Source organism: Fundulus heteroclitus, chromosome 7 (genome assembly GCF_011125445.2).
Source record: "Fundulus heteroclitus isolate FHET01 chromosome 7, MU-UCD_Fhet_4.1, whole genome shotgun sequence".
NCBI lineage: Eukaryota > Metazoa > Chordata > Actinopteri > Cyprinodontiformes > Fundulidae > Fundulus > Fundulus heteroclitus.
Genome location: NC_046367.1, coordinates 15,771,122 through 15,783,369, shown reverse-complemented (window position 1 = coordinate 15,783,369; position 12,248 = coordinate 15,771,122). Strand labels below are relative to the sequence as shown.

At 42.0% G+C, this 12,248-nt stretch overlaps 1 protein-coding gene across 1 annotated transcript; it reads left to right on the top strand.

The window, feature by feature from the left end:
• LOC110368641 (C-type lectin domain family 4 member M) lies at positions 1-11,332 on the top strand. The gene is made up of 9 exons (XM_036139027.1): positions 1-18; positions 132-203; positions 275-367; positions 1,438-1,575; positions 1,814-1,969; positions 2,183-2,362; positions 3,392-3,531; positions 8,553-8,653; positions 9,273-11,332. Exons 1-9 carry the CDS (start codon positions 12-14, stop codon positions 9,412-9,414), a joined length of 1,029 nt encoding a protein of 342 aa, XP_035994920.1. The 5' UTR covers positions 1-11; the 3' UTR covers positions 9,415-11,332.
• The last annotated feature ends 916 nt before the right edge of the window (positions 11,333-12,248 follow it).

The following is a 12,248-nucleotide window of genomic DNA, read 5'->3' as shown; positions in this document are numbered from 1 at the left end:
GTCTGCTTATCATGTCTGGTGGGTGGGTGTTAGTCACCATAAGACACTTTGCCACCAATCTTGCTTTCCTTTTAGTTTGCACAGTAGTTGGTGCTGTACAGTCTACAGTTAACGAGTTATATCCTTTTCAGAAATGGAGAAAAAGCATATTCATGTTCAACACAGCAGACTTGCCAACTCTGGTTATTTAACAAATTGCAGAAGTAAGTGTAGACAAACAACTTGATGGTATTTCTGCTGTCAAGATTTTTGTTGTAATCTTCACTCTGCTCAGATTCAGACGGACGCTTCCATCTGGGTGTTATTCTCCTTCTGGGACTGTTGAGCATCGGCCTGCTCATTGGACTGCTGGTCGCCAACACTCAGTGTGAGTCTGCTTACCGCGAACTAAAAATATTTTATTACTGCCATTTTGCTTTTGTACTGAACTACAAAAGCCATTAATTCAGTGAATTTACACTTTTAGACACACCTTAATTCTGTTTTTACCACAAACTGCATATCTACCACTTGAAAAGCACCAGACTAATTAGTTTAAAATACATTCATTTTTTATTTTTCTTGATTATAGTTGAGAAGACGTTTTTCATTTTTTTTTTATATATATTTTGATATATTGCATAAAACTAGTTATCATTTAGTAAAGATAATTCTTTTAGCCAGTTTTTGGCTGTATGATTTTCTCTTCTTATTATCCTGCTGGCTTTATCCCTAAATTAGTCCTCTCCTTTTATTTTGGATCCAAACAAATAAGACCAGTGCAGGAATATTGTCTGCATGTTTCATTAACTTTTCTGTGTCACCAACACCAAACATACTTGAATTTTGATAATTTCTTAAACATCACTGTGAGAGTGTAATTTTATATGTTTAATAAGTGAATTGTAAATTTTTTGTATGACTAAACTAATGCACTAAAAACAAAGAAAGGATTAGGCAGAAAGTATTGAGCTCATGAGTAAAAAGATATTTGTACAGTTCGTCTTAAAATTAGTTGTGGCCCACAAAAATAAGGTAAAAAGTAATTTTACCAGCATGCTTTTACTGACTATAAATATCATTAAGTTTATGATCAAGACTGTCAGAATTGTGACTTGAAACAGATGGAGAATCTTTGAAGGGAGCCAAAGATTAGGGTGATGGCAAGGAGGCCTTTCAACATCAATTACTTTAAGCCCGTCACCAAATATTTTATCTAATAGAAGTAGTTACCAAAACATTTTTAAAATCTCTCTCTCTCTCTCTCTCTCTCTCTCTCTCTCTCTCTCTCTCTCTCTCTCTCTCTCTCTATATATATATATATATATATATATATATATATATATATATATATATATATATATATATATTTGCTTGTTTGTAACCCAAATTGCAGTATGGTCAGGCTCTTCTTGTTTCTTTTCCTAAGTAAAAATCTATTTTCATTATGTATCACAGATAATACTGCCAAAAGTCAACTGACCAATGAATTCCAGAATTTTAAACGAACATGTAATACTGCTGTTGGCAACCTGGAATCGAAGATTGACCAGCAATCTCAAGAGCTGGTCAGGGCTCGGAACTTGGCTAAATCGAGTAAGCCCTCAGAATTTCATCTGCTTCTCTGATTGTTGCTCTTCTGTAAACACCAACTATGCCTATCCATTGAAATGGTTTATTATTCTTGGGTGTAATTTTAACCCCCTCAGAAAGTATCACTGTTTTGTGTCGTTGGTGCGGTGCGGTACGGTGGAGAAGTCACATTCAATGTTAAAGCTAACATACTTCTTATGTCATTCTTTGTGTCTCCCATCCTCTTTGTGATTTATTTCAGATAGTGACTCCAAATGTACTTCAAATGAAGAACTACACAATCTGACTGATAGTCTCCGCATCTGTAATGAAACCCTTTTCAACATGAGAGAAAGAGCACAGCTGCCCACTGGCCTGCCTGAAGAGGCAAGCGGCTTTGAGAGTTTGTTTGAGCAGAGTGAGTCCTGAACATGTTTCACCGATCAGCTCAGTTTGTTTTTAAACAAGTAAAGTAGGTGTTTTTTTTTATTACTTTTAAAAATATACAGTAAACATGATCCAAAAGTAATCGCTAAATGGTTTGCATTTTTAAAATTTATGTCAAATATCCTTTTTGAATCCCACACACTGTTTTTATTTTGTCTCAGGACCTTTTCTTGATCTGTTTCAGATGGCTCCGAATGCAATTGGAATGAAAGCAATGAGCTCTCCACACTTTCAGCAAATCTGACTGCCTGTCTCACAGAGAGTGATGAAAAACTTTCTTTTATATCCAAAGAGAGAGACCTGCTGAACACCAAGCTTGGTAAAACAACCGAAGAGTTGCTCAAACTTTGTCATCTGTTTAAAAGTAAGTCCTTCATTTTTCCTTAAAGAAAGAGGGGAAAAAAGTAAAGTGAAGTTGGAAAGTGTTTCTAATTACAAGAAAAATAAACAAAACATTTGCCTGAAAGGGAAGACATAGAGTTGTCTCTAGACACCAGCAGTTTTAATTTTTTCTCTATCTATCTATCTATCTATCTATCTATCTATCTATCTATCTATCTATCTATCTATCTATCTATCTATCTATCTATCTATCTATCTATCTATCTATCTATCTATCTATCTATCTATCTATCTATCTATCTATCTATCTATCTATCTATCTATCTATCTATCTATCTATCTATCTATCTATCTATCTATCTATCTAGCAATGTCATGTTACAACATGAAAGCATATTTTTTTTCCAACAGTAAACTTTTGCTCTTTTTGCAATATATTATGTTATAATGAAGAAGATTATTTTTACATCCATACATTATAATATGTTATTACAATATAAGTATTTATCGACGTCTGGCGGGTTGTGTTGTCACAGAGAGCACCATGAGACATTTAGTGATATATAATGACCCGTATACATTTAAACTAAGACAAAATTGGGCAAAATTATTTTGCATGTTCACTTCTTTGACAAAATAAAGCTGTTTGGAACATGCCTGCATGTAGGGATTGATAGTGTCCAAACATTTATAGAATTTTTTACATTGTAAAAATAATAGATATTGACATTATCTTTTTTATATTTGCACGATAAATACTCTTGTTCTAGTCTTTTCTTGTAATGTGATAAATATATATATTGTAATAACACAAAATTAAGTACAAGCATAACAGTTATATTGTTAATACAGTAAAGTTTTCATGTTATAATGTGATATAATTTTATTTTTATTTTTATATGGTGGCAGCTATGCACTTACACATATTTCAATTCCTTCACTTCAACATAGTTGTTTCTGTTGGTCAAACTTTTACGATCCTGAAGTTTAGTCTAAAACCTTCACCTTCAAATAGATGAAGGATTGTCTGACCTAGATCATCTTTTTTCAGACACAACATGTCCAGACGGATGGACAAAGTTCAATTGTTCTTGTTATCGGTCCTTTGGTCCTGGTTCCTGGGATGAAGGAAGAGAAGACTGCGCGAGAAAAGGAGGAGATCTGGTGGTGATAGACGACCCTGAAGAACAGGTGCTGTGTGCTTGCAGGGGGAAACTACTGATTTAAAAAGAGAAATTCAAATCTTATGGGGTAAGATAACTGTCAATATAAACGTATGTGTAGGTGTCTGAATTAGTCAATTTAAGTCAATAAATGTGAATAAATTCAAGATTTGTATTTGTTTTTGGTTTTCAACTCATACATATGTGTGACATCAGCGAGTTCATCTGAGAATATAAGATTAGAAATTAGGAATACAAGTTACTGTTTGCAACAGTGCAAGTACAAATCACAAATTTGCAATTACGAATCACAAATTTATGAGTCCTGATCACCAATCAGGCACAAACACAAATCTTAAATTTATTCACATTTATTGACTTACATTTGCAAAATTCAGACAACTAAGCATATGTTTATATTGACAGTTATCTTACTCCATAAAATCTTACGTTGTGGCGGACCACTAGGGGGCTCCACTCTCACTCAGTGGAGAAGTTGTAGTGAGGAGAAATATGTTTGTTCGTTGGTGTATATATATGGTTTTCTGTACAGTTGCTCTCAGTTGGAGTCGAGTAAAGAGCTGTTCAAACCTACATCCTTTGTGTCGTCATTTTCACTCCTCCACATTGGTGACCCCTGTGAGCCAACATGTCCACATCTGATGGCCTGCCCAGCTCCTCACAGCCGATCGCTGTCTCTGGTGGACCTCCACCGGCTTCTTTTGCTGTGGCCGTTAAGATTCCGGATTTCTGGCTACATGATCCGCAATCATGGTTCTTCCACGTCGAAGCACAGTTTGCTCTTCGTGGAATCACATCGGACGACACAAAGTACCACTATGTGGTTTCAGCGCTGGATCCACCATCCACCAGGCGCGCGATGAGCCTGCTTCGCAACCCTCCCGCGGACGGAAAGTACAGCGCGCTCAAACACCTGCTTCTCCGCCGTTACTCCCTGTCCGACGCAGAACGCGCCGAAAAGCTGCTTTCTCTCTCGGGGTTAGGAGATGGCTCAGCTTTGGAGCTCATGGAAAGTATGCTGTCCTTGCTGGGTGACGACGAAGGTGGATTTCTTTTCATCCACCTGTTCCTGCGACAGCTCCCGGCTCCGGTGCGGATCGCTCTGGCTAACTCGTCCCTGCTGCGGGAGAAGGATTACCGCTCGCTGGCTGAGGAAGCTGATCGCATCCTCCTGGCTTCCAGGACCTTCACGGTCCAGTCGCTGGCCAAGGAACCTACGGCAGCTTTTTCTGAGCCTTTGCCGTCTTCAGCGGTCGATCAGCCATCGGTGATGGCAGCGATCGCCACCAGGAAACGCCAGAAGCCCGATCTTTGTTTCTACCATCAGCGCTTCGGCGTCAGGGCGCGGCGCTGCCTCCCGCCCTGCAGCTTCAAGCCGCCGGGAAACGACCAAGCCGACGCCTGCTAGCAGCCGCGGCCGTCGGCGATAAGGAGAGGTTGCTCTTTATTGAGGATTCGCGATCGGGGAGACATTTTCTGGTGGATTCAGGTTCGCAGAAGAGCCTCGTTCCCCCGGCGGGCTCCGACAGGCTTGCTGAGGGCTGCGGTCCCCAGCTGACCGCCGCTAACGGTTCTCCCATCAGAACATTCGGAGAAAGGTTGGTGACTGTCTGTTTCAATGGACGTGACTTCCAGTGGAACTTTGTAGTAGCAGCGAGCTCTGTCCCCATCATAGGGGCTGATTTCCTCTGTGCTCACGGCCTGCTTGTGGACGTTGCAAACCGGCGTTTAATTGATGCTGTGTCTTTTTCTTCACTGCCTTGTATAACGCGAGGAGCTGGGCCGTTAGTACACACTAATTTTTTAGCTTCAGGGGACGCGTTCCAGCGTTTATTGTCAGATTTTCCCTCTCTGACTCTCCCCAATTTTTCAAACACAGACACAAAGCACGGGATAGAGCATTATATCCCCACAACTGGCGCTCCAGTGTTTGCGCGCGCGCGCCGCCTTGACGCGGCAAAGCTGGCTGTTGCGCGGGAGGAGTTTGCCAACATGGAGCGTTTAGGGATCGTGAGGCGCTCCAACAGCCCCTGGGCGTCACCGTTGCACATGGTGCCCAAGTCGGACGGCCAGTGGCGACCTTGTGGGGATTTCCGTCGTCTAAATAACGTCACAGAGAACGACCGTTATCCTATCCCCCACATCCAGGATTTCTCTGCCCATCTCTCCGGGACATCCATTTTTTCTAAAGTGGATTTGGTGCGGGGTTATCACCAGGTCCCCGTGAGAGCTGAGGACATCCCTAAAACCGCGGTGATCACTCCGTTTGGCCTGTTTGAGTTTTTACGCATGCCATTCGGCCTTAAAGGTGCAGCTCAAACATTTCAGCGGTTGATGGATTCCGTTCTGCGTGGGTTGTCCTTCGTTTTTGTATATTTGGACGACATCCTTGTGGCCAGCAGCTCGGCCGAACAGCACATGTCCCACCTACATCAGGTTTTTCAACGTTTGGCAGCACATGGCCTGATTGTCAACCCTGCAAAATGCCAATTTGGGTTGCCGGTCATGGATTTTTTGGGCCACCGCATTTCTGCCAGTGGTGCGGTCCCATTGCCACAGAAAGTTCAGGCGGTGGCCGATTTTCCCCGCCCCCAGACGGTTAAAGCCCTGCAGGAGTTCTTGGGGATGGTTAACTTTTACAACCGCTTTATCCCCAATGCAGCACAACTTCTGCAGCCGCTTTACAGTGCGCTCAAACAGAAAAAAGCCACCGACAGCATCGACTGGGTCCCTGAACGCCTCCAGGCGTTTGGTGGCGCTAAGTCTGCTTTGGCCGACGCTGCTCTTCTGGCCCACCCTTCCCAGTCAGCTCAGATCGCTCTGACAACCGATGCATCTGACGTGGCTGTGGGGGCGGTTTTGGAGCAGCGTGTCTCTGGTGTTTGGCAGCCACTTGCCTTTTTCAGCCGCACTTTGCGGGACAATGAACGGAAATACAGCGTTTTTGATCGAGAGTTGCTTGCTCTCTACCTGGCTACACGCCATTTTAGATATTTTCTGGAGGGCCGCTCATTTACTGCCTTTGTGGACCACAAGCCCCTCATCTTTGCCATGTCCAAAACATCCGACCCCTGGTCCGCACGACAGCAACGCCACCTTGCCGCCATTTCCGAATTCACGACTGACATTCAGCATGTTGCTGGCAAGTCCAACTTAGTGGCTGACTGTCTGTCTCGTGCGCTGATTTCCCCAGTTTATGTCGGGATCGATTTTTCTGCTATGGCTGCAGACCAGCGCAGTGATGCAGACATCCTTGCGCTACAGACTGGGTCCACGGGCCTCCAGCTGGAGGAAAGACAGATGCAGGAAGGTGGTCCTCCTCTGATCTGTGATGTTTCTACTGGCTGTCCCCGCCCTCTGGTTCCTGTTTCGTGGCGCCGCCGGGTTTTTGACACGTTACACTCCCTCTCGCATCCCGGCATTAGGGCCTCCGTCAAACTGGTTGGTTCTAAATTCGTTTGGACTGGACTGCGCAAAACAGTTAGAGAATGGGCTGCAGCCTGTGTCCAGTGCCAGCGTGCTAAGGTCCAGAGGCACACTAAAGCACCTTTGGAACCGTTTCCCATCCCTGACAAGCGGTTTGATCATGTGCATGTAGACCTTGTGGGTCCCCTTCCTCCATCACAGGGTTTCACACATCTCATGACCATGATCGATCGTACAACCCGGTGGCCAGAAGTGGTTCCGCTGTCATCTACAACGTCAGCAGCGGTGGCCCGGGCTTTTCTGTCCACCTGGGTTGCACGTTTTGGCCCCCCCTCTGACATTACCTCTGACAGAGGCCCACAGTTCGTTTCAGAGCTTTGGTCTGCCATGGCTGATGGTCTGGGGATCAAGATCCACCGCACCACTGCGTACAATCCGCAGGCTAATGGGTTGTGTGAGCGGTTCCACAGGTCTTTGAAAGCTGCGCTCCGTGCTTCTTTAACTGATGGAAACTGGGTTGACCGCCTTCCATGGGTCATGCTCGGTTTGCGTTCAGCCGTTAAAGAGGACCTTGGTGCTTCCACAGCTGAACTGGTTTTCGGTCAGCCCCTGCGTGTCCCTGGGGCGTTTTTACCTGATTCCCCTGCGCCACAGTTCGGTCCACTTGGGCAACGTTTTTTCCCTCAGGGAGACTCCTTTCAGGTTCCCACCCCTGTTCACCATTGTTTGCCCCAGTCCTTTGTTCCTGAGAACTTAGAGACCTCTAAATTTGTTTTCGTTCGACACGATGCGCACAGAACACCCCTACGACCTTTGTATGATGGCCCTTTCAGAGTCCTTGAACCAGGGCCTAAACATTTTCTTTTGGATTTGGGAGGGCGTAAGGAAACTATCTGTGTTGACAGGCTCAAACCCGCTCATGTCTTGGCGGACGATCAGGTGGTAACGGCCCAAGCTCCTCGCAGGGGAAGACCCCCCTCCACTGTTTTAATGGACCGCTGTTCTCCCTCCAGAGATCCTCATTTATCGGAGCTCAACCCCCCTGCAGCCCCTCCATGTCGCCTTCGTCCTCAGGCACGGATGTCCCAGGATCATCCTACAGGGCCCAAGTTCAGCCGTTTTGGACGTTTATTGAAACGCACGAATCTGGATTAGTTTGTTATTTTACCCTACTGAGTGTTCGGGGGGGGCATATGTGGCGGACCACTAGGGGGCTCCACTCTCACTCAGTGGAGAAGTTGTAGTGAGGAGAAATATGTTTGTTCGTTGGTGTATATATATGGTTTTCTGTACAGTTGCTCTCAGTTGGAGTCGAGTAAAGAGCTGTTCAAACCTACATCCTTTGTGTCGTCATTTTCACTCCTCCACAACGTGATAGTTTGTCCTATCTATGCTGACAAGAAGTCAGTTTGCTTTGTGAAATGTGAGTTTAATCTGAAACAATTAAATAAATATTTGATCAGTTAGGCTATATGTTTTGAGGTGATCACTGGTACAATATTTGAAATAAGGTAATAAAGTAAACAATTTATTTCATTGACCTCGCAAACGGAATTGTCTATCAAAATGGAATAAAAACCTTTTTATGTTGATTTTTTACAGAATTTTCTTTCTAATTTCACGGAGGAAGCTTGGATTGGTTTGAGTATCAGAGAAACTGAGGAATCCTGGCTGTGGGTAGATGGAACCTCTCCGAGTTTCACGTAAGCATCAGTTTTTTTCTGTGAGTGTAGTTAGTACCTCCGGATATGGTTTCCTTTTATTTGCAACATGGTTTTGGAATAAAACATCATGTTGTGCAAACCAGTTGATAAGAAAAAAGTTATTTTATATATATTAAAGTATTATAATATTATAATAACTTTTTATTTTTAGCATTAATATTCATTTAACATTGATTGGCTTATTGTGACTCCAAGCCATATATTAATAAATAAATTGGTTGTATATACTTTAAAACTGGTCAATACTTTAGCTATACATTACCCTGACTATTATTATTATTATTATTACAGGAGTGGTGTATTTGTAGTATTGTCTTTGCCTACTTGTAGGGTTTAAAGAAGTCTGTAGAGACACTAGAAATTTCCTTTAGTGACATGCTCAGTCATATTTGAGCATGATACTGCAATAGTAAGGATGCAGCTGAGGTTAATTTAACATTTAAATTATTAATTTATTAAGCATTATATTATAGATTTAATAATCAGATAAAACTGATGTTTAAATCTTGTTTAAATGTGTCTTGATATTTTGTTCCAAAAAGATTTTGGCAGTGAAGCCAAAAATGTTTCATCAACTTTTCCTTCTCAACTCTGTCAGGTTCTGGAAGAACAATCAGACTGACAATGATGGGGACTGTGCAACGTATGACAGCAGACTGTGGGATACTGTATCATGTAAAGCTACCAAACACTGGATATGTGAAAAAATACCAACCACATTCGCTCCAAATATTTGTTAAAAGATATATTTTTATTCTGTAGCGACCAAGCAGACTATATAGCTTACTTGTGATCAAATAACCAACAGTTGGCTACACCAGAATGAACTGTTGACATAAAAACGTGCTTTTCTTTCTCTGACAGTGGAAAATGGATCTACATGTTACTCAAAGTTTCATTTAAAATTAGGAGATAAATTGTAAAATGTGTGTTGCTGCTTGATGTTGCAGTAAGAAACTATAATCAGCTTGCTTACAACCATTAAGGGAATATTTATTTTTTATACAATGGCTAGGGTTGAAATATTTTATTTCCTAGACTGATTCAGTTGGATCAGTCTTTTATTAGTTATTAGTGAAATTGTCACTGTTTGACAACACAAAGACATGGATGAATCCATACTGAGTTCAAAAACACGTGCTTTTATAAACTCTTCACAACTCAAATACATTCTATAACCCATTACTGACACCGCCTCTCACCCATTAATAGCTGGAAATAGGCACCAGCACCCCATGAGGGATAAGCGTGCATAGATAATAGATGGAAGGATGGATGGATATATAAATTTGCAGTTTAGATAAAACAGTCCAACATCACTTCTTCGTTCAAGCTTTGTGTGGAAAGTGTGAATTTAATTAATTTTTGATTAATTCTGACTTGTAGAGCTCCACATAGATGTTTCCTTTTGGGTCAATTACCTGATCTGCCTCTAATGGGCTGACTTGTTTTGATGGCCTGTGTATATATCATGTCAGTCCTTTACCTCTAAAGCTGCGGTTCCACTGATCCTACTTGCCTCGGCTCGCCTCCACCCGGTTTGTCTTCGTGCAGTTTGTGATTCGATCGGCCTATAAATGCCTGGAAGAGGGAACCATCTCCTGTGCTTTAGCCCCCGTCGCTCCCTCCCCACCCCGTTTGTGACACCAACACTTTAAAGAAATCTGCAAGAAATAGAAAAAGATTTTAAAAAATGTATTTTAAAAAACATAAATAAAGGAAAAAATGCAAATAATGTTTGTATAATTGTATATGATAATTTTTTAAGGCTAAAGTAATCCACCGGGATAAATATCTGGATCACAAATCAGCTTTAACTAATAATAAAATGAGAAACAGTTCCTCTCTGCAATCCTGTCTGCTTTGAAACTGTGTGTTTGTAAGAGACAGATGCGGAGAGGCGAAGACGAACCATTTAGCCCGCAAGCTGCGGGCCTTTGAGGGGTTTCCCCAGTATGAGCTCTGTCATGCCATGACGAGCTCCGTCATGGCTTTTGCGTCATCCGTGGTGTGAGCAAGGAGAAGATGTTAATACATTGAAAGATTTTTAACCACCGTGAAATTATTTTTATTGGTTTGATTTTGTGCTGATTCCCCCTGCTTTAGGTGGCTGTGTCAGCAGACAGCCGCTGCCTTCTGCAGCATGAGGTGGATGGATGGACACTAAAGACAGAATTGTCCATCCTATGTGTGTAAAACGAGAGAAAGCATATCATGTCCTTTTTCTGTTTTTTTTTTCCCCGTTCAAGCATGGTTCATGGTTTGTAAATAGAAAAGTGGAATTGGGGCTTAACTGTGCTAACGCTAGCATCTGAACCAAACGTGGCCACCTTGCCCACATTAAAAAGGGAAGAAAGATGAACAGTGCATGAGGGCCATCGATTCAATTCTCATGCTCTCATGAACTATGCACCCATTATCTTGCTTGGATTCTGTCTGCACGGGTCATTTTCGTTTAGCTTTATTAGAAATACCTCTTTGAAAGTTACAGTGTTTGTGAACTCTCAGCCAGACAAAAAGGATTAAGTCACTGTCACAGATGAATGCAGGAAAGAAATGGTTTGGATTCTTGCTCTTGGTCTGACTGAACTCATATACACATTCCCTATCATGTAAAACACAATGAGTTGAAATAAAGATTTGCAAATAAAAAGTCAAGTTTGTGTTAATATATGCTTTCTTTTGGGTAAATTTGCTGCTGTCACAGTTTGATCTTTCCTCATGGAGTGCAAATAGACGAACAAAATCTTTGAGTAGCTCTAAAGTCTAACTGCAACATCTCTTTATTTATGGGTGGATTTATAGCTCATTTAAGCAATTAATTGCTAATGCTCTCGAGGACATTTTCACAAAATGTCCTAACAGAAATAAAATGATTGCAGTTTTAAATGGGGACAGAAAATGTGTCAACACCAAACTAGACTGTGAACGACTAAAATATGATTGAAACTAGCTTGGTGTTGTCTACACTACCCTTTTTTTTTACCGAGCTGAGACCAGTCCGAGCAAAAGTTGCCTTCTTCGCCTGACTCTCCGCAAACAACTACGTATCACCAAGCATAACTGCCTGAATGTTACGGGCGGCGCCATTTTGATTTGCTCGGTGCCGCCTTTAAACCCAGAGAGCAGTAGTACCGCAGATCGTCACTAGGAGGTGAGGAAACCAAGGAACCGAGATAAGCGTGGTGTGTAAACGGTCGTCAGAACCAAGCTCAGCTTGGTTAACTGATCCAAGCTCGGACCGAGCTCGGCCTGGATCAGTTTAACAAGGGTAGTGTAAATGGGCTTGTTACACTATAATAACAATTGAAGATCTTAGGAGATCATATTTTTTTATATATCACACATTTGCTAAAATGTATGTTAAAGGAATTAACAACTTTGGCGAGGCTCTGTTATAACTTCATTACAGCTCCATCACCCCCAGTGGAAGAGTTGGGAGCCTAAACTCAGACTGCAGAGCCCTCTTTTATAACCACAGACTCCACCCACAAGAAGACAAAAACAAAAAAACTCTAAACAATTACTTCTACCTTGAACTCTTATCACAGTAAATATACACACAAATAAAAAA

What these genes read in the sequence shown, in the direction of transcription:
- LOC110368641 (XM_036139027.1), top strand. An exon ending in TCGGAACTTGGCTAAATCGA is followed by an intron (nt 1,576 to 1,813) that starts GTAAGCCCTCAG and finishes GATTTATTTCAG; the next exon opens with ATAGTGACTCCAAATGTACT. An exon ending in TAGACGACCCTGAAGAACAG is followed by an intron (nt 3,532 to 8,552) that starts GTGCTGTGTGCT and finishes GATTTTTTACAG; the next exon opens with AATTTTCTTTCTAATTTCAC.